The sequence below is a fragment of the Acipenser ruthenus genome, chromosome 6 (assembly GCF_902713425.1).
Source record: "Acipenser ruthenus chromosome 6, fAciRut3.2 maternal haplotype, whole genome shotgun sequence".
Taxonomy (NCBI): Eukaryota; Metazoa; Chordata; class Actinopteri; order Acipenseriformes; family Acipenseridae; genus Acipenser; species Acipenser ruthenus.
The window spans coordinates 20,594,703-20,617,600 of record NC_081194.1 but is presented as its reverse complement, the minus strand read 5'-3'; the positions used below and the strand labels follow the sequence as shown (position 1 = coordinate 20,617,600).

The 22,898-nt window shown below is 36.5% G+C and overlaps 1 protein-coding gene and 1 pseudogene across 2 annotated transcripts in view; one reads left to right on the top strand and one right to left on the bottom strand.

The window, feature by feature from the left end:
* Positions 1-22,898, top strand: part of LOC117411073 (serine/threonine-protein kinase Sgk1-like) — a 41,915-nt gene that overhangs the window by 2,644 nt on the left and 16,373 nt on the right. The window contains exons 2-4 of one of the 2 annotated variants that reach the window (XM_034018136.3): positions 2,355-2,561; positions 13,705-13,920; positions 20,043-20,109. In XM_034018136.3, coding sequence (XP_033874027.3) covers positions 2,355-2,561; positions 13,705-13,920; positions 20,043-20,109 — 490 coding nt within the window. Of the gene's footprint in view, positions 1-2,354; positions 2,562-13,704; positions 13,921-20,042; positions 20,110-20,987; positions 21,032-22,898 lie in introns of those variants that run through there. The other variant, XM_034018140.3, reaches the window with a different exon arrangement.
* Positions 9,191-9,309, bottom strand: LOC117411622 (5S ribosomal RNA; annotated as a pseudogene).

The window sequence follows — 22,898 nt, the reverse complement described above, 5'->3', positions numbered from 1 at the left end:
GATGCCTGCTTATCAACCGTTACTATCAAACACAGAGACTTTACAGACTGCAGTTGTTCACTAATTCTATTTTAATTTTAATAAGTGCATCTACTTGTTTGCCAGGACAACAAATGTTCACTGAAGCTGCACATAGCTGCTAGCGCTGCTGTATAGAAACCACACTGACTGTGTGTTCTCTGACAGTCTCCATCAATAATATATTGATATGGTACAACTGCTGGATACATAATAGCAAATATAGTCATATTTATTTGCCAAATTAACCCTCTATATGGTACGTTCTCCTCTTTATTTGCTCAGCACTTTTACTGTCTGTCTGTCAGCTCTGCTTTCCCTCGCAGATATTCTACTAGCTCAGAAAGTCACTTTGCTGAAGGGTAATGAGAAGGTGTAATGTTACCCTTAACATTCACATAACCCTGTAGATCAACAAAATGTAAAACCTATCAGACAGTTTGAAGTATTAATCAACATTATTTCTTCTGTAATCCCTTATTAAACTAAATGTATTGTCATATTGCATGGCACTTAAACTAGGACATATAATTTGAATGAAGGGGACATTTCAACAGAACTAACCAACTCTAAGGTGGATAAAATATCATGTGACAGAAACTGTGACCTTTGAAAAGTGAGATTAGGTGGGGCCATCAGACTTTATAGGTCACTGTATCACATTTTTATAATGAAGTCTTTGTTCAATGCTAGGCAGTTAAGAATTGCAAGCTCAAAGAAAGCTCAAAGCTAGGTAAAGCCAGACATAGAGAAAAATGATAGCTCAATGTTGGAGCAGAACAGAACATGAACTTAAAAGGTGTTGTGATCTCATCAAAACTTCGTCTGAACTCAAATTCGTATTCGGATTTGGTACAAATTTAGGCTTTTTATGCGTGTGTGAAATGTCCATGCATGTTGTGCCTGGTTTGAGTTCAATTTCGTTATAATGAAACAGACTTTAGCCTTAGGGCTGTGTTAAAATGTGTTCGAAGGTTCGGAACACATTACCGAAGGAAAGTTCAAACCTTCGATGGTACTCATTTGCATAATTTATTGGTGACGTCACCATAGCTGCTGGTTTATATTTGATTGAAAATCCTATTATTTTACAGGTAATCCATATAAATGGAATAAAACATTCAGATGTAGATTAAAAATACGTTATATATAACAGTAATAATGTTTTTTATAATTTAAATAAAAATAAAAATACACGTTGTTTATTTACACCAAGGGCGTAGGTTTGGTTTGAACATTGGTAGCTCCTAGTTTAAATTACTTTATATGCTATCAGCAATTTGCAGTAAGCCAGAGACGTTGTCTGTGAATTGGTTTAGAAGGATCACCTTTGAAATTCAATCAACAGTGTATTTTAGTTAATATTGTCATAGACAGAACAGACTCTTCTGAAGTCTTTTAGAGGTTGGTGTGTTGGACCAATTGGCTTAATTTCATAGCTATTAATGTTCTAGAGCTAAGAGCATTACAGCACAAACCAGTGTGACAACAAATGCAGTCTAGTTAAAACTAATATGGAATACTGCAAACAAATTGTGTACTCTTTGAACAACTACCACATCGCTCATCCCTTTTAAACTAATAATTTGAGCAAATGTATCCATATCAAACCTCTCATTATATTAAAATCAATATTGCAGAAAATAAGCAAAACTGATTTTTCCTCACTGACACTGGTTTCATATATATATATATATATATATATATATATATATATATATATATATATATATATATATATATATATATATATATGTATATATAAAAGCAAGGTAGACGGAAATCTGCAAAGGCAGAACCGAAAACAACCATGCCAAGTCAATACACACAGAGACTTGAATGCTTCTCAGCATTCCCATTAGAAATCAGGATGCTTATGTCACTTGTAGTTGTGGAACAGTGGAACAACTAAATAACTGTGTCACACTTCTCTAATGGATAATACTGATTCCTGTGGGTGAGTTAATATGTGCACCATTAACCAGTCAGAGGGATTTTTCTGCTGAATATGTATTTGCTTGGTCTTTGAGGTAACCAGCTGGGCCCAGACCATTTACACTTTTTTTTCTAAAATACTTTAAACAGGTTTTCTTTTGAAAAGAGAGTTAAATTATTTATTGATAGATAATTTGTTCTGTGTTCTGGTAGAAACCATTAAAAATTGGTTCAGGTGTTTCAATGACAATCCATATGAACTAATAGAAGTTCCCCTAGGGCCACCATTTTATTAATCAGATGCCAATTTTCAAGGTTTCTATTTCCATGACTGCCTGTAACCATGGTGTAATGGAGTTATTAAATAATGCAAATTGCAATCCGTTCTGAATCTTTTCTAGGTACGGAGATGGATCAGGAACCCCAAGGTCACTGTCGAAAATCAAAGTACACATATCATGTATTCACATTCCACCTCAATGCACACACCTCATGTGGAACAAGATCTCAGATACACGCAGCACCCTGTTTACAGCTGCTGCCATCTTAGTCAAACACGAAACACAGAGGAACAGCCGTGCATCATGGACAAAGGAAAAAGTTGCAAAGTAAGTAGATTTCATTTGTCAGTTTGTAAACTGTAGCTTTCTAATGTGCCATTTAAAAAAAAAAAAAACACGTTAGAGAAAACATGTGTTTTCATTTCAAGACAAACATCTGGTTCTATCATCCATCACTGTTAAACACTCAGTAGTGGTACATTTAAAAATACTAAAATACATTTAGATTCAATGATAAATGTCTGAAACAGAAGATTTATTTTAGAATGTCTTCATAAACATTGAAGACAATGAAAAAGACTTTGAATTTAAATTTATTTTAGTATTTCTAACAACTGGTTCTAGGCTCACCTTCTTTTAAAATAATGTTTTCAATTTGCTTACCTTGCAATCCAGGAAATCTGTTACTGCTTCCCTTCCTAGCAGTGTCTTCAGGGTCAAAGGGGTTTTGATATTTTCCCTTTATTCTTTGCTTTTCACCAGCTGCTGACCAAATGCAGGTGGGCTGGAGATACAGTATCTAACTTAAGGAAAATCATCACCAATTAAACGAGTGTCAGTATCTCTGCCCCACTCAATTACAGCACGTTGTCAGCTAAGCTGATCAGAAACAACTAAAAAACTAAAGTTGGCTGAACCTGGTGTATAGTTAACAGATGTCATGGTGTTTCAATGAAGACGTCTCTGTCAAACACGTACTGTACTTAAAGGTGATTTACTCTATAGCGGTATTTTGTGAGCCCCTGAAAAATAAACGTAAAAAAGGAGTAAGCCCTACCTTTATTATACAATTCCCCAATAATTATTCTGTGCTGTAGCCCTGGTTGGGAAGGTCAAGTTGACAGGCTTCAGTTGACAGTGTTGATTATGTAAAGGTGAAAAATGTTGTTATTGTTGTTGCTGAAAAAGAAAATTAGGTTTCTTTGGGCTTGCTCTTCCCACAATCTCTCATGGAACTGACAGTATTAACAAAGATTCAAACACCAGCACAGAACCAATCACATACCCTTGCAGATGTTATTGTCGTCACTAACCGAGTCACAAGAGACCAGAAGGACATAGTTAATCAAATATGTGGAGCTGCACTTCTCTTTTAACTATTAGTCTGTGTGGTCCAGTGGTTAACCAAAAGGGCTTGTAACCAGGAGGTCCCCGGTTCAAATCCCACCTCAGCCACTGACTCATTGTGTGACCCTAAGCAAGTCACTTAACCTCCTTGTGCTACGACTTTCGGGTGAGACGTAATTGAAAGTGACTGTGCAGCTGATGCATAGCTCACACACCCTAGTCTCTGTAAGTCAACTTGGATAAAGGCGTCTGCTAAATAAACAAATAATAATAATATTGCTCTGACACGCAGGACCTCTAAAATATCTGCTGGGATCATGGTAATTTAAAAATATTACTAGAGTCCATGCAAACAATGGTCCTCGTTTGAAGCAAGGGCAAAGTTTTACCTCATGATTTTTCTGAAAAAAACTAAAACCAATTTATAAAAGAGTGTTACTACCTGCAACATACCCTAGATGAAATCTGAATAAAAGAGTAATCATCATTATTGATTGGTGTTTTTCATACATTCGCTTTTATAAGGATAGCAGGACCATAACAGTTTCATAATACTTTTATTAATTTATGTTTATTTTTTAACTTTGTTGGGGGGTGGGGGGGGATGCCAAAACTGTTGTCTTTTTTATAGGATTTACTGTCTCTGTTAGAACATTTTGTCAAAATGTATCCACAGAAGAATGTATCCATAGAACATGCACACGCACGCACGCACGCACACACACACACACATACACATATGAGAAGTTTATTGGACACATTTTTCCACTGAGCGTCTTGCTGCTGCCAAGAAAGGCAATTCGTCAGCAGCTCACTTAGTTCAAGCTGTAGATTAACAAAGGGTAAAGCACACATTCTTATAAAGTGTGGCCTTTTGACAAACAGTAATATGTGTCATGCATTTAAAAAGAAACAAAAAACACAACTTTTTCTACTGTTTAATAAAAACTTTGACTAAGAGGAAAAATATGGCCCATTGTGGTTTGAATCAAATAGTACTGACCTGCAATGAAAAAGAGCATGTCCAGCTACAATGCATTTCCTAAATATGAACTACAGTACTATATATGGAAAGGGCAGCTTTTTAAATGTGTTTCTGACCCCTTGCACAAATGTAGGCAGTCAGGTGCAGCAATGAAGGAGTGAAGTGGCCACAGCCCAATACCCTTGTGCAATGGTTTGCAAAAAAAAAAAAGTATGTCAACTGAAAGAGGTTAAAATGAATTTTTCTTCAGCAGTTACACGTTCTTTTTAGCGGTTATTGCATTCTCTTTTCCAGTCACATCCCATCACCCACTAAGTTTGAAAGATTACCCGGCAGTCATAGAACAATGACTGGAGGTCTGCCAGAAGCAGACATTTTGACTGGAGGCCAAGGTTTTCAGTCTGGAAAAGTACTAGCAAAGATAATCTGCTTGGACAGATTTGATTTGTACATGCACTGTCCTATATAAAGTTATGGGAACTTCACTAGTTTGTGGTCCAAACACAGCGTTCTTCACATATTATAATCATAACAAGGTCAAGCTTTACTTTAAGGGCATTGTTTTTGTTTATTAAGTGATAGCCTATAGGCATATTTCGGGGGATGAGATGGCTCACTTCCCTGTCCTCTATGACTGCCGCCACCCACGCCTCCGGCGAGGAGGGGTTCTCACCGCGTGAGTCAGAGGGGACCCCCGGCCACACACTCTATCCTTTAGCAGCTCCTGCTCTTTATCTTCCTCAAATTGAGACTGGGCTCTATTTCCAGCTCCCTATTCTATCATTCCTTTTCCAGGTTCTCCATCGCAAGAGCCTTTTCCTCCTACACGATGGCCGTTCCACAGAGCCTATCTTGGGCTCCACTGAGCCATCTTATGTGTTTTCTAGTTCCTGAGGCTGCAGAACAGCCTGCCTTCGAGGCCGCTCTCTCTCTCCTCTGGCCAAGAAGGCTCCCGCTCCCCTGAGGCCACTCCTCAAACTACCTCTCCAAGTAACAACCTTTCACTCCAGCCCCGGCTCTTGCCCAGTGAACTGTTAACAAACAGCTAATAAACATGTTAATGTATATTATTTATTTTTTGTTTTCTGTTAGTTAATAATATATAATAGGCCAGCTAAAACTGCAAACACCACAGCCCTATGGATGATCAATCAAACACCAGAGCCCTATGGATGATCAATGTCCAGTCGATCATATGCTTGAAATCAGGTTTATATTAACCCTAACCCTAACCCTAACCTTAACCTTAACCCTAACCCTTAGCTAAAAATGAACAATGTTTGTTAACAGTTAATAAACAAAAAAAACGGCACTTAAAATAAAGTGTGACCCTTAACAATTAACTGTAACAAATGTATCCAAGCAACGAGGACCAAACAAAATACAATGGTGGGTATATCTTTACAGGAAAGACAGTAAACTTCCAAAGGGATTTCTTTTGAAAAATCTCTCTCTATTTGCCATTGGTTCACTGCAGACCTTTCACTTTGATTTGAAAATAGCCAGGAATCTTTACCTAAGAAATAGGACAATATGAGCACAGGGTGTGATATTATCTGTATTTTGTTTACAGCAGTTTGTATAGTTCTATTGTTGGTTTCAAGGGAGATGAAGTATCGACAACATTTATTTTTGATGTATTAAACCAATCCATTCTTAATGTATCTGGAAGTGGCTACTGTATATGATACTATATATTAGTAATCCCTAACTTTGTACGTGTTTTTGGGCAAGATTTGTTTAACATTTGGCCTGTTTTGCTATATCAGGGGTGGACCCAGATTTCATGAAGGGAAGGGGGATCACGACTGTCATGAAGGGGGGATACCTGATACAAAACATACCGTTAAACTAAACAATATTTTGACTTTTTTTTTTTTTTTTTTAAATTTAGTTGTTGCCAATTAGTTTTTATTATTTTCTCCCCAATTTGAAATGCCCAATTATTTTATTATGCTCAGCTCACCGCTACCACCCCTGCGCTGACTCGGGAGGGGCGAAGATGAACACACGCTGTCCTCCGAAGCATGTGCCGTAAGCCACCCGCTTCTTTACACACTGCAAACTCACTGTGCAGCCGCCTCAGAGCTACAGCGTCGGAGGACAACGCAGCTCTGGGCAGCTTACAGGCAAGCCCGCAGGCGCCCGGCCAGACTACAGGGGTCGCTGGTGTGCGGTGAGCCGAGGACACCCTGGCCGACCTAACCCTCCCTCCCCCCGGGCGACGCTCGGCCAGTTGAGTGCCGCCCCTGGAAGCTCCAGGCTATAGAGTGCATCCTGCACTCTAGCGAGTGCTTTTACTGGATGCGGCACTCGGGAGCCCCCATATTTTGACATTTTTAACGAAAGGGGTGGGACCGGACCCCCTGGATCCGCCCATGTATATTCATTCATTTTTTTTTTTTTTTTTTTTTTTTAATGTGTTGAATACATATATGCCACATATTGGATGTCACACTGATGTAATCACAAATGTATGTTATCTAGTTTGGTCCTTTGGTGTTACATGTGTTGAATGTACTGGTCTTACTTTTAAACTCTAGCTGCTCTAGTCTGGGATAGTTATTGTACTGAACTTGACTTGTCCTGGAACCATGAGTCACAAACACTACTTTGCTTCAGAGTGTTTTCAGGTTTATTGTATAACAGTCGCTTTATTCAGTCAGACGATCTGTTTTCCAGGAACGTGTTTTCTGTGTAAACTGGGGTAGTTCTTACAATGCGGGTCTTGGACTTCTTTAAAGCAATCTCTTCTCTCTCATCACTCAAGATCCAAGTACAGTCCTGGTGATCCAGTCATGCATGAAATACATTTAGTGCTATTTCTTAGCTCTAGATTTAATGCTATTTCTTAGCTCTTGTGGGCTTGTGGGTGTCATCAGTTGCAACACATTTCACTACAATTTTGCAACTGAATTAACTGAAAATAGCTTGAGGAGTGAATTATGCCTAGGCCCCAGAGAAGAGAAGAGTAGACCCCTCCCAGACTGAAATGCATTTCCAGTGTGGAGTTTCCTTCACACTGTATGTGCTGTTGGTTAAGACTATTATTAGATGGTGATTAATTACAGTACTTCATGTGTTATACCTTTCCACGACTCATGCATTTTATTGTTAAGGTAGAATGTGTTTAAAAAGCTAATACAATCTGTTCTGTCACACATTGCTTGACATAATCAGAAAATGAATCAGACAATGGAAAAGCAGTTTATAATAGATTTCATGCTCCTCACTGTAGAACAGCCTGTTTCATGTTTGTTGGTGTGTGAGTTTTCCTATACAGATGTTCTTCTGTCAGCATAAAATGATACTGACTCATCAAATACAACGTGTGACTGCATTCCAGGTATTATTCATGAACACATATACATTTTATTAGCATGTATTTAGGAAATTATTCCAAATATTTAGAATAACATTGAAACACCATAGTATTATTATTATTATTACTTATTTATTATTACTTATTTATACATTCCACCAGTTGTTATCAGTATTTTCTTTTCTGTGACACATTATACTTTGTGAAAAAGGTATTGGCCATTTAAAAGTAAACTGGTGCCAAAATGTAGTATAATTGTTTTTTATTACAATGCAATAACATTAGACTCTGTCTGACTAAAATGATTCTAAAGTTCGAGTGTCTGAAAAACTGCATAATCATTTACATCTGTGTGACCTCCTTAAATCCTATTCAGGAACCTTATCAACTAAGTTCAAACAAAACTAAGTTCAACTCTGAATATAGAATCTGATAAATCAAAAAGATTGATTTTTTTTTTCTTTTTACATATTGGGAGGACTTAATCATATTTCACAAGACAAAACTATTGCCTGACATGTATAACTATGAATCTATAATAAAAATTCTGTTAAGACTTATGCAGAAATGATTAACAAAGTTGAGGACTTTAACCTAGAACATGTACAATTACTGCACCTTACGAGGCAATGTTAATTACTTTAAGCTATTATCAGTACCCAAGTGCTAGCAACCTTTTCTAAAAAAAAAGAAAGCCCTTCTATTATTAAGTTGCTGTATATGGTTATTTGTATTCCTTTTGTCATAAAAGAGCTACAATTATTTTGAATTGAACTGGTGTTAGTATTTATTATTATTATTATTATTATTATTATTATTATTATTATTATTAGTAGTAGTAGTAGTAGTAGTAGTAGTCGTAGTCCTATTTAAGGTACATTTGAAGGGACTACACCAGCTGTCAAAAGACAGCTGGAAAAAAATTCTACTTAGCACCCTTGAGGGTGCTAAAAAAGACGTACCTTAACTAATGTACAGAAAATACCGGTAAAAGGACTGTAAATTAAATATTAAGTACAAAAGGGGAGGTGGTACAGGGCACGCCCCCTAGAGCCCACTGGTCGACAAAAGAAGTCAATGTCGTCAGCGGACTCCGCGTGGGTGTGCTCTAACTTAACCCTTGATCGGATGAGGGCCCTGAACATGGCCCCACAATCAAAGAGACCCTCCCCGATCATGTTACGCTTCCTGGTCTTGTAGATGGCAAATTTAGCAAGAGCCAGGAGCAGAATCACGAGGAGGTCTCTCTTCTTGCTGGAGCCACGGACAGGGTGTCTGAAAATGAGGAGGGTGGTTGAAAAGTGCAGCCAGCACTTGGTATTGCCAGGCCGTCTCCCATCCAAGTACTAACCAAGCCCAATCTTGCTTAGCTTCTGAGATCAGACGAGATCAGGCTTATTCAAGGTGGTGTGGCTGCAGGCATTATTATTAGTAGTAGTGTAGTAGTAGTAGTAGTAGTAGTATTATTAATAAGTACATTATTTAATTTTGTAACCATACTTATGAAAAAGTCCTATAGTTATTGCCACAGGTAAATACATGTTTTGCCACAACACGTTAAACTAGGTGTACAATACAGCACAAGAGGAATTATCTTGAAATACAATAGCTTAATTATTAAAATAAAATGGTGAATGTCTGTATATATGTGTTTTCTTTTTCTTTAACAATAGATACCAACATCAGGAATGTCAAACTTGTATTCATAAAAACAGACATTCTTTAAATAACTCATAAGCTTTGTGAATGGGCTCAGTATTCCAAAACAGGTAAATAAGCTAAAACAATCCAACACCTCAAAGGTGATGACCATGACCCTGTATTTACTCTGCTTGCTCTGACAGTATCTTACCTGCCAAATCTCCCGATTTCATTGGGAGACTCCCGATACAGAGGCACGATCTCCCATCTCCCGGAGAGACTCAAGAAACTCCTGATCATTCAGATTGCCAGTTGTAATGCATTATTACCTTCAGCTTTTCTCTAACCAGCACCACCACCCCCGCCGACGCCTCCCCCCAAAATCTCCTGATTTTGTATTTTCAAAAGTTGGCAGGTATGCAGTATGTGTTTGTCGAAAGCAACTGGTCGTTCATTATTTCAAAACCTAATTGCATGTAAGTCTCAATGTAAATGTAGGACAGTAAACAGTTATTTTAGCATTTCCATGGAAAAGCATCAATTTACTAAAAGACTCACATTTAAGTTTCTTGTTCTGGATTCCATCACGATTAATTAACTACATGTTTTATACTGTTAATCTTGATTTTATTAAAGCTTTTCGTCTTGTTTTTAGTCTGCAAGTTACGTAAATCTGTTAGTACCGTGACCTGATATAAACTGTATTGCCTGGATCACAAAAAAACAAAGCTGTCAGATTCACTTTAATCTGTCCTTGTTTGACCTGTGGACTTCCCTGTTGAAATTTTTTTATTTTTTTGTATTTAACCAATCTCCTCTTCTGTTGACTACTAATTACCACTGGACAGTACATATTAAAAAATCTTTTAAACCTAGATGTTTATCTGGTATTACACTACTCTGTTTGCAAGCCATGATTTTAGACTGTTTTGTACTCCCTAGGTCATTTTACCTAAATGGTGATTGTCTCCACCCTTTCACTGGCTTCTTTCTTGTCAATCACCAATCAGCTGCTTCCCCTATTGACTGATTTGCTTTTAGCCAGTAACATGCTTTGACGTAGAAGACACTAAAGGTGTAAAATGACCAAGCAGGTAAAACAGAAACAGATTTCCTTAATGGGAAGGCAAGCCAGATGAGAGCTTTCTAACTCAGTGTAGTGTCAGATGCCTGTTTTAAAATGAAAATAAATAAATCAATAAATAATAATAAATACATGGTTTAACGTGTTCCTTTCAAAACTGCACAATTGAGAACTTTGGAATAATTTTGTTAGATACAGTTACTTTAACAGTGCTCTGAGTGTGGAAATGACTACACATCCTATGTACAAACAACTACGCATAAATAGGCTTTTGATTGCTGGGCTGTTACACGTTGGAACACATTCATCACAAATAACCCACCTGCGCTCTCTAGTTCCCCAAGGCACACCAGTACGAAACCAAAGCGTTGGTTCTTACTTCCACACAGACCCCTCATTGTGTATTGCAGTGCAATCCAGCCAGAGAGGCTGTGCACTAATACGGGGACAAGCACAACAAAACCAGTCTGCTACAAAAGAATATTTTCACTGTAAAATTAGGTAGCTTTATAAATAACTATGTTACATGTATTATCCTGTATCATATATGATTAATAATGTCCGTATGTCCTGTAACTGAGGTTATAGCAAATAACTTAAAATTATGAGCAATTTAAATGACGAGCAAATGTTATTTTTAAACTTGAACAAGACTTTCTAGTCAGGTCTGAATAGATTTGTAGGTGACTGACAGTCGTTTGCTGTACATTTAGCATGCCTGTATTCCAAACCTTCCTACCATCATAGTTCCAAAGTACAGGTACTTCATAAATTAAATGATAAATGTGATAAATGATAATGGGCAGGAAAAATATGAGAACAGTCTCTTCACAATCATCCAATACAACAAAAACATGTTCCTATTAGAAACAGTAGCTGTTTAAGAAAAGAGCTTTGTAAGTCACTTTTTAGTAGAGTAACCAGAAGTCATAAATGTGGCTGCTTTGTGTAGGGTTATGAGAGGTTGGAAGTAATAATCAGTGTAAATTGCGCAAAGTGATTTATTTAATGATTTAATATTTAAGCTTTAGAACCTAGCATGAATTATTGTCACAAACATAAATGGCTGTCTATCATTGCTTATTATGGTTTTGAAAGCCCAAAAATCATTTCCAAAAAAAAAAAAAAGAAAAATTACTTGAGGCCTGGATTAACTCTGCTGTTAATTGATATGCTGTACCATACTGTATTTCGTAAATTGAACATTTGTATTACAATGATAACTAGGGGCATGTTTCCACATCATCAGCACAACTCTTATCTGGAAGTGTGGTTATGTAATTGCAGGCTTTGTTTCCATGTTGTGATAGGCTAAAGTCTGTTCTGTTGCCTTGACAGCTATTTAAACAGGTATTGACCCTTTAGCAGTTCAGCCCTCACTTGGAATGTGTGTCAGCTCCTTCTGAGCAAGGACAAGTTTATTACCATGCATCTGCCTCCTGACCATGAACTTTGCCTGCATCACTGCACATGCAAACATTCCTCATTGTGTTAATGGCCACAATTTTGGAATACCAAAGTTTGGGATTGTATCAAGCAGTTCATGTCCTGGGACATTATGAGTCTCTTCAGGTCAAGACAGGAAGAAATCCTACTGAGGCTGATGTCAGAGTATTGGAACTATATGAATCTTTTTAGCGTTAAATGAGAATGTGCCTTTTATGTAAGCAGGTCAAGCACTGTTCTGCCTTTATTCACATAATACGAATTCAGAGGGTTTGAGATAACATAAAGTATGACGTTAAGAAACATATTTGAATTTTAACATGCATTTATATTGTGTGTTTGCAAAGTAATAAACAAATAATGTTACTGAATTTAAAGGATATGGTTAATGATGGCCATCACACTTTTTTTTCTAAAGTAACATGTTAAATTATAATCCCTGCTTTATATGATTATACATTAGTAGCTTAACATGTTATACAATGTAAAAATGGGCTCTGTTTTTGGACAGATAAAGTGCCCCAATCTGACTAATTTCTGAGCACATTTAATAGTTTGATTTATTTATATATACAGTATATACAGGTTACAGTATAGAATATTTACAATTCTAATATGTAGAATATCAGATTTTAAGTAGTTTAAAATACTCAAAGATAAACTACATTTGACTGATGAAGGCACAGCCTAAAATCTTTACTTGTATGATTGATTTATAGATGATGAAAATCAGAAAACATCAGACTTTACAGATATGATATTTTTCTTGTATACAGTATTATTGTTGCTAAAATGTTAGCAAGCTAGTTTGCATTATTTTATAAACAAAGAAACAAAATGCCCCTTAAAAGTGTTTAATCTTCTTAGCACTTAGATATAGAAGGTCATTTATTGCTTCATCTTTAGAACCAAAAAACAAATCACTATCTAAGTTGATCATGGATGTAGCATGAGAAAATGAAGTGCTTCATTTCATTCTCATAATTCAAAGGCAAGAACAGAAAATCATCATCAGCTAATACACAAATATTCATATTATGGCCTAATATGTTCTTGGATTAAATGGATTAAAATTATTTATGTGGCATTTCGGATTGTATTCATAAAACAAAGGGAGTGTTCATACAGTATAAACTAATTGCACATTACTTTAAATATGGCTCAATTTATTCTAAATATCATTGAACATTTTTCAGGCATTCGGTTTTTACCCAATTTAGCTTGTTTTATGCTGAGCTCATGGTTTAACAAACTTAAATCTTTATTAGAAATGGAACGAGTGGCAATTGTCCAAAATTTGAAAGAATTAAGCAATGTGTCAGAAGGTTTATAGAAAGTCATCAATTAACATTTGACATCATTCCAATACAATCTGTCATCCCAGTCCTACTGGTGAATGCCAGCTAGCTTCACATTTGCAGGGAACAGTTTGGGTCGGAAGTGCAGAAGTATGGGAACAGATCAGCTGTCCACTCTTTCTGACGCAGAACCAGTGGTACACATGGTTCAGCTACCAATCAAGCTACACATTAATCAAGGCTTAATGTGTGCTGTATAGTCTGCTTTCTAAGGCTACCTACACCTAAACCCTAAATGACCTCAGCAGTAATAATAAAGCATTGTGTTTTATTACCTTTGCACACAGATAAGAAAATGGAAGAAGATGAACAAGCATCATACAGACATTAAACAGAAAGCGCCTTCAAGGCATCAAGATATAGAAGTGCATTTGAGTTCTCCGTGGCTGATGAGAAATGCACTGTTCTTTGTCCACCCAGTCATGGTGGAATGCTGCGTGTGCAATGCCCCAGTGATCACCTACAGAACCCAGGATATATGGGAACCAAGGGACAGAGCACAGGTACTGTAATTGAAGAATGAGAAGCAATCAAAATTGTTATGTTGGTTTTTGAATGGTATGCTTTGCACTTGGACATTATTAGTTTTTTTTTAATGTTTTGCTCTCGTATCCTAAAAATAGCTGCTTGCTATTTAAGCTCTGTATGCATATTCTACAGTCCTGACAACATACTGTGAAAATGTCATCCTCCTGCCAGGTGTCTGTGTTAAAGTTGTAACTCTGACTTGTGTTGTATAATGGATGTGAGGTCTTTGATTTTGCCCCATGGCTCCTGGTGTCAGAGAAAATGGTGGTTATCAAAACTGGTAATACTCACAGGCACTTGTGAGCACTCAAGGAGTTGGGCAATTTAAATTTCAGTTGCTTTTCCCATCATAACCTGCACATTTTAACACCCATTGAACCACCGGTGTATCTCTCTTATTTTCTCTAATAGCACATTTAACATAATAGCACCCTGATAAAATGTTACCATAGTAAAAGCATAGGAAAATGTAATAAAGCATAGCAAAAGCATGGTAAACTATGGTAAATGCATAGTATAACCATGGGAAAAGCATGTGAAAAAAAGCCAAACAACTAACCAAACAATTACAGAAAATAATATAAGACAATCCCCTTGTCTGCAAACTGTGCAAATTAGTATGCAGATGTATTCTAAATGTATTATAAATCACATTTAGGAAACCAACCAATAACAGAAATTGTCAAAATGACATCTTATTCTGTGTAGAGATGTCCTCCCATGTGTCAAACACTTGTATTTAAACAAAAAAAAAAATAGCTATTCCTGAGATTTCTGTGTATCTTTTTCTGTATAGAAGGCCTCTTATTAAGAGATACAGCTTTGTAGTTCTCTCGCCCAGACTGCACAAGATGACGTCTCTAAAAAAAAAAAGAAAAAAAAGCCGACACCTTACACACAACCTATTAACTTTTGGCACTTTTATATTGAACGTTTATTTGTACAGGGCGGTTATAAAGTCCTGATTCTTGCAAAAAAAAAAAAAATGACCACCACCAAAATGATTCTTATGCTTCACATTAGTATTGAATCTTCATCTGGCAGATGATGGAGCAGATATGCTGACATGCTATTTTTAAAGTATAGTGTGGGGGTGTGGATGAGGGCATGTATGTATGTATGTAAGTATATATGTATGTAATGTGTCAAGCAACTTCTGTGATGATGCATATAGAGATGTTATAGTTATAGTTAGAAATGTATTTCTAAATATAATTAATACCAAAATTATACTGGCAAGCCATATATTTTGGTCCCAGATTTTAAGAATTAAGGCATACAGACAAAATGTAGAACTGATTTTTTAGTGCCTTCTACAGTATGTAAACAGTGGGACAGAATAACACACCTTATAAGGATGCAAGGGGTGTTGCTCTATTCTTTTAAACTTCAGCAAGCTTCTATAACAATACCTATGCAGGACATGATGTATGGAATATTCCCTGGCAGTAATGCCCCTCAAATTCACAGAAACGGGTTGTGGTAATTAGGGTCTTTCAAAAACTGTTAATGTTGTGTGTTATTAGTTTAATAGCATTGATAGTTCTGCACTTTGCACTAAAGCTAAGTAAATCAGACCTAAAATTATGATTACCTTGCAGAAAAGCTGCAGTATCTGCCACCCACAATGGTCTAAACACCTTTAATCCAGTTGGGAGGTCCTATTTTTTCTTACTGCTGTTTGCTTTTGCAAATTAACTTAAACACAATTAACTTAAAACTAGGTGAAACACTTTTAAAAGAGTGTGGTTTAAAAAGCCCATGCATTCTCTCTGAGGTAAAAGGGTGATAACTGGTTTGTTCATCCTACCTCATATCCCTTATAAATACATTGAAATTTTACTTTTGGAAAGTTGGAATTTGAGACCCTTCAAAAACTTGCCAATAAAGATATGAACTACTTGCTTATACACTGTGCCTTGTTGAATAGGCTTAAGCGTCTTTATATAATGAAGTTCATTTAGTCCATATCCCGTTTCGGTCCCATGAGAATACTCTCTTTCCTTTTTGTATGCATGGTAATGATAAAAGCACAATTTATGTTCTCATTTTTATATGCAGACTGTAACCTTTGAAGTGCGGCAACAATTAGATCTGTCCCTCGAACTAGACCATCTGGGTGTGAAAGGTTTTTAACCACATTTCCTCTGAGTTGTGGAAGTCTTTCCCTCAGGATTTCAAGACCACAGATACATATTTCAATCTTCAATATAAAGTCAGCTATTCACAAAAGAGAAGAGAATTCTTATCTCAAACTTGCAGGTGCTTTGGAGCCTATTTGCAACAGATTCACAACGGTGGAATTGAAATTGTTTCGTACATTCCTTCAAATTAAAAAACTGTACCCAAAAGGGACATTGTGTTTATAAATATATATTTAAAATATTGTGGTTTAAAACACGTGTATAACATCACATGTTGTAGCCCATTTCACCTAATTTTGAGATCAAATGCACACCAACAGTAATGTTACAATAAAACTGGAAGGAATATAATGAGTAGAAAACATGTTACATCTACAAAGACAAAAGAGGAATACGTTTCTCAGATCGCTGCTCATCTCTTGAGGAAAACCTGTAAGCCTCAACATGCTTTCAACCCTTTTTTTTCCTTTTATTTATTTCTGTTTTTCCAACTTTGCTTCTCTAGTTTTTGCACCACATTTCTTTCATTACTGACATAACCCTTTATGCATGTGTGTTTTAGTCTCTCTTTCATTTATAAATGTACCATTTGTATGAAACATTTAATAAGACATTTGCCAAATTCCTTACAGCCTCTCATAAATCCCTTTTAACAAAGCAATATGTTAATGTGAACTCCAGCGCTCTCACAAACAAAATAATGTGGACAGTTTGGGATTTCTGTATCCTTAGGTGTATTAGTTATTATTGTTTTTTTCCTTGTTCCCCATCTACAATATTATGTTTAAAATCACACAGAGTAGTACATGCATGGTTTAGAAACACCAAGAATGTAAACTAAAACTAATGTTAGGTACCTTTGACACAGCTGAAACTTCCCGCACTTTATTATTTAAAACAAATTCAACAAAAATTCATATTACGTTTTGAATACAATTCTGAATAGCTCGAGGGTGCTTATTATTATTAGTTTATTTAGCAGACACCTTTATCCAAGGCGACTTACAGAAACTAGGGTGTGTGAACTATGCATCAGCTGCAGAGCCACTTACAATTACGTCTCACCCGAAAGACGGAGCACAAGGAGGTTAAGTGACTTGCTCAGGGTCACACAATGAGTCAGTGGCTGAGGTGGGATTTGAACCGGGGACCTCCTAGTTACAAGCCCCTTTCTTTAACCACTGGACCACACAGATAACTTACTTATACAATGGACCCCAGATAGATAAACTAAAGGCTAACATTATACAGGCATGATAATAGACCATAGTAATGGAAAATAAAGGAATGAGGGCCATGGTTCGATAAGGGATTTTGACAGCATGACAACTAACAGTATTATTCTGAGGCCAACCAAAACTAAGTGTGGAGTTTTTTTACAGATGTTAAAAGATTGCAATAAAGCTTGCTTAATAAATCAGCTGACGTCTGATAAAAAAAAATAAAATTGTTAACCCTTTGTACTCAAACAGCCCTATTTTAACAATCTACTATTTGTTTCTTTGTCTAAAACTACTCTATCATCTGTGACAACATAAAATGTAAAAAATAGTGACTTTAAATATAAAGCTTGTGTTTTTTTTTTAATAATGTCTGATTTCCCTTATAGGCGTATGTGTTTAATTTCCCCTCAATATACAATAATGCCGTTATTAATGTAGAATACTTCATTTTAATAAATTATTTAGATGTTAGATCATCTCGCATCTCACTTCAAAGAAATTGCTGGGCTACAATGATTTGCAGTTGTTATGCATAGCTGGGATTAATACTAGTTATGTGTAAAACGTGCCACAACTTTTTAAACGTTAACATTTCAATTACTGCAGCCCATTTATGTTGTACCTGGCAGATTCCCAAATGGTCATATGCTCAGCATTAGGTTTTCATTTAAACAGCTTTGCGTGAGGGGGCAGAATGAATTGGCATGGTGTTCACTGTCTTCTTTTGCTTGGGCTGTAGGATGTTACTCAGGAGTTCCTTGGTGTTAAATGTTCTTTTTTAAACATATTTCTCATACAAGTTTTTTTTTTTTTTCAGAACAGTAGTTTTCAGTGTCACAGCTATATTTGCAAATAGGGCCTGGGAGAATGGCATTTTAAGAGAACATGATGTTTAGCTTAAAGCAGTCTAAAACGCATTATTCTAGCAGGAACATGAAGACATTTAAGGCTTTTTAATCTGTTTTAGATTTCTGAACTCAGTTTGAGATGCCAAATAACTTGGCACATTCCTGACTCTGCTTAGCTGGTGGCCTGTGTAGCTGTCAGAAGTAAAAGCCTCTTACCCTGGTTATGCATTAAAGCTTGGCCTGCATCTGCTCTGCATGCTTTATGGGTACAGGGTGTCATGCTTGCCATCTGTCAGGCTGTGAGAAAAGAAAGTGTGTTGCTGATAACAGTTTGTGAGCCATTTGTAGCAGTACTATACAGTAACTCATGTCCCTGACCCATGCAAGGTAAACAGAAATATGTTTAATGAATTACATGATTATTTTAAATTCAGGTCATTATTTAATTCAATTAATTTTTTGCAGTTTTGAAAAATGCTGTTTAAGCTTATACATGTGCAGTAGTGCAGATGCAGTTACATCCAATGTTGGAATAGGATTAAAATAGTGCCCCTTTTTGTATTGTCCTCAAATCACTTCAACAATTCAATGAGGAGTCTGAAAGTCTTAAGCTTTTATATATGTGAAAAATACACATTGTTCTGCCTCAGGTGCCTTCATTTAACAGTAATTGGGGTTAGGTATGCCGATCACAGTCAGAAGGGCTATGACCTTGTAGCAAGGACAATACAGAAACTGCTGGCACTTTAAATCATTTGAAAAAATGGTTTTAGAATATCTGAGATTCCAAGAAAATGTAATATGCTTAACTTTTGGTGAGCAATATAAATGAATGCCTACATCTATTGAAATCAATAGGAATTACTGATACTTATTTGAAAGCATAACCAAAAGTATAAAACTGTATTTCGTGGTTGCATATCACTGCCTCAGTGCATTTGCTGATCATGTTGCACTTTTTTCCACAAACAAGGTAATTATTTTTATAGGGTCACATTTACGCTCTCAATGATGAGATATTCTGCAGTACTAAAAGAAAAGACAGATGCATGTTTCAAGCTGTATTTTCTCTGGGGTTTTTTATACAGACATATTGTCAGACTTTTGTCTACATTTTTTTTTTTTGTATTACTAGTTAGAACTAAAACTTACAGGCCCTGCCTCTGCCCTGAACCAAACATTCCATTTTGTTGCTCACAGTTACAGTTACACATTTTTTACATGTTGCTGATAGAAAAACCTCGATATCTGACATGTCCAAGCCACAACCGTTGGTGATTAATTAAGCTATTATTTTTTTCACAATAGTCTCTTAGTACTTTTTTTTTTTTTTTTTTTTTTTTATAAATTTAGTCGTTGCCAATTATTTTTATTATTTTCTCCCAATTTGGAATGGCCAATTATTTTATTATGCTCAGCTCACCGCTACCAATCCCTGCGCTGACTCGGGAGGGCGAAGACGAACACACACTGTCCTCCGAAGTGTGTGCGGTCAGCCGACTGCTTTTTTTCACACTGCGGACTCACCATGCAGCCACCCAAGAGCTACAGCGTCGGAGGACAACGCAGCTCTCGGGCAGCTTACAGGCATGTCCGCAGGCGCCAGGCCAGACTACATGGGTCGCTAGTGCGCGGTGAGCCGAGGAACCCCTAGCCGACCTAACCCTCCCTCCCCCCGGGCGACGCTCAGCCAATTGAGCGCCGCCCCCTGGGAGCTCCCGTCCTCGGTCGGCAAATGAATAGCCTGGACTCGAATTCATCTCTTAGTACTTTTTAATTACAGTAAGCCTATATATATTTCCTCGTTTCATAATTAGGCATTTAAAAGAACTGGGCCAATGAATGAAATTACAATCCTGATATTGCCACATGTCTTTTTCAGGTTATGGACCTTTACTACCCAGTAAACCCACCCAGAGAGAGAAGTTACTGCTGTGCTATCGACCCAGGTAGGACCAGACCCCCTCCACCCCCCACACCGTTAAACGGTTTCAGTTAAACAAAAAAACAAAAAAAACTTAATTATAGTTTTGGTTACATTTGTTTAGACTTAATTACTATTGTGCCCTTCTTGCTAGTTCATGTTTCTCACTCAAGAAAAACAAGAGAGTAAACTCTGCCAGTCTGAAGCCTGTACCATTGCATATAACCATTCCCGTCATTGATGTTATATTACTTTTCTATTAAAATATAAAAATAGTGTTATACTGAAAACACCCTATCTATTGTAACATCTTGTTTCAAAAGGGTATAAACGGGCCTTCCGGAGCACCAAGCTCTTAAAGTACCACTTCTCATCCAGTTGTTTGAAACTTGATAAGGACATTGTTTTAACTTTAGCACAGTAAACTGTGGATATTAGGAAGCAGATGTCCACCAGTTTATAATTATTTCATTATTTTACATATACATTCTGTGGATTTGTCATGGAGGTCTATTTTTTCATGATACTGAGTCTAATTTTGTATTTACTGCAGGGGAGGGGGGGGGTATATTACTGGCATACTTGTTAGTTTTAGGTCCCTCACATATTTGCATTAAAATATATGGGTTTTCTTACACTCCAAATCCAATCTACTGATGGAGGTAACCGTTTTTTTTCCATGTTTGATCCACTTTTTGTTAACATAAAAGTTGCCTAATATGAGTGTTTGGTAACAGTTTATTTAAAATCCCAGAGGATAGGAGGACACTCATACTTGTACAAGCATAAACATGGAGTTGGTTGCTGCTGTCATTAGTATTCTTCCAGAAAAAGTGGGTGTTACCCATATGAGAGCTTTTTCAAAGTTACAAATACGTCTTACAAATAAAAAGTTAACTGCAGAGGGATAAGGGAAGCAGTGATCATGGTGCTGAAGCAATTGAGAGGTAGGCAAATTAATTTGAAAACCTTGCAATAGTACCTTTAAGAGCATTCAAATAAAAGCATGATTTGAAAGCAAATGAGGTTGATTTTAGGAACCTTTATAAATGTTTACTATGGTTGCACTGTAGTTTTGCAGTTTACCATGATTTTCACATGCTATATAATTATTGTGTTTTTCTATGGTTAACCGTGTCCTATAATGTTTTACCATAATTATCACTTATTACAATGCAGGCTTGCCCATGCTCTGCCATGCATTGACTATGATGATTGATACTTTGCTACATTCTTTAGTACTGTACACTTTACCCCAGTCGACTTTTATATGGGAAAATCCACAATAACTGAGTATAGCTTTGGCAGATTCAGGATGTTCCTCAGCTTAAATGATGAGAAGATTTTAAAGCTTGGGGGCCGGCCAAATAAACACACAATTGCATTACTTAACTGAAAAATGACGTGATTTTTGTGCAGTGATAACATGGAGGGGTCCTTGTTCATGTCACATTGAAGAGTTGTGTGATAAAAAAGGTATACAGTTATAGTATTATAGTTAGGTTTCACTTTTAGTGCAGTTTAATTACTCCATTTTCAACCATATCAGCTGAACACAGAGTTCTAGGAAAATAGGAACGTTATCATCACATAGCATTCCTATGCATTTTTTTGTCTGAAGGCATGAAAAGAGGTAAACTTGTATGAATGACTGGGATGTCAACAGAGGTTTGTTGTTTGGTAGAATTACTGGGAATGGTAATGTTCCCAGTTTTACAGATTACATCTGCAGTCAAATGAAAAACAAGGCTACAGTGGCTCTTTCTTTACCTCTCTGTTTATTACATTGTTTGTGATATACCCCTTACAGGGCTATAATCATGACAAACAACCTTAAAGAAGTCATGACAAAGATAAACCGTGTTTATCCACTTAAACTCATTTGCTGTTCTCACTATAATGAAGCATCAACCTCAAAAACCAAAACTTCCCATCCAATTGACAATCATAGCTGAAGGATCATTCTTTTTTTTTTAATATTACCTCATTGAAAAATACATGTAATTATCACTCAGATGTGATTATAGGTCTTCATGGGGCGGATTAGGTAAAGTGGCGTTTGTTGCTTCCATTTATTTCCTTTTGAATTTACAATTCATTGTGTAACAACAAGTGCAAAACACCTTTTCTTTGCTCTGAAACAAACATGCCACTTTGAAATTGTTTGCTTTGTGTTGAACAGTTTATATTTTGTTCTGTAAAGACATGTAAACCTGAATAGGCTTCCTAGAATTGCTGAAAAGAAACCTATCTTTAAAAACTCTAAAAATCTAATACAAATGTAAAGTAAATGTGCATAGCGGTTTTGCCTTGTGCTTCACAATGCACCCAGGGCATGCAATTATATGACAAGATAACCTTTTTTTTCGGTCTCTTGGTAGGACAAATGGAGGGCTGCTATGTAATTAAATAGATTATACATTACAGTAAATTGTGTGATCCCCCACTGTATTAAATTTATCACCCCAAATGTATAAAATCATGTATAAATGTTCCGTCATCCTTTTTCTAAAGATCTAATCTTTTAGCCAGCAGTTTCCTTGGCTAAAAGATGGTGGTCATATTTTAAAATGACTACAGCAGCTGCAAAGATAATAATACATAGATTAACATTACTATTTTCTTTTCAAGCCATTGAGTCCTCTATGCAGCCAATGTTTTCCAATCGTCCAAATAATATTAAACGGGCTATCTGTACTGGACCCCTTTATCACAAAGAGAGTTATGTGAGTTTCTATCTAGCTCACAGCTGCCTATGGAGGCTTCAGGATGTCATCATTGAGGTTCATTTGCAGAATTGTTAGGGGATAAATA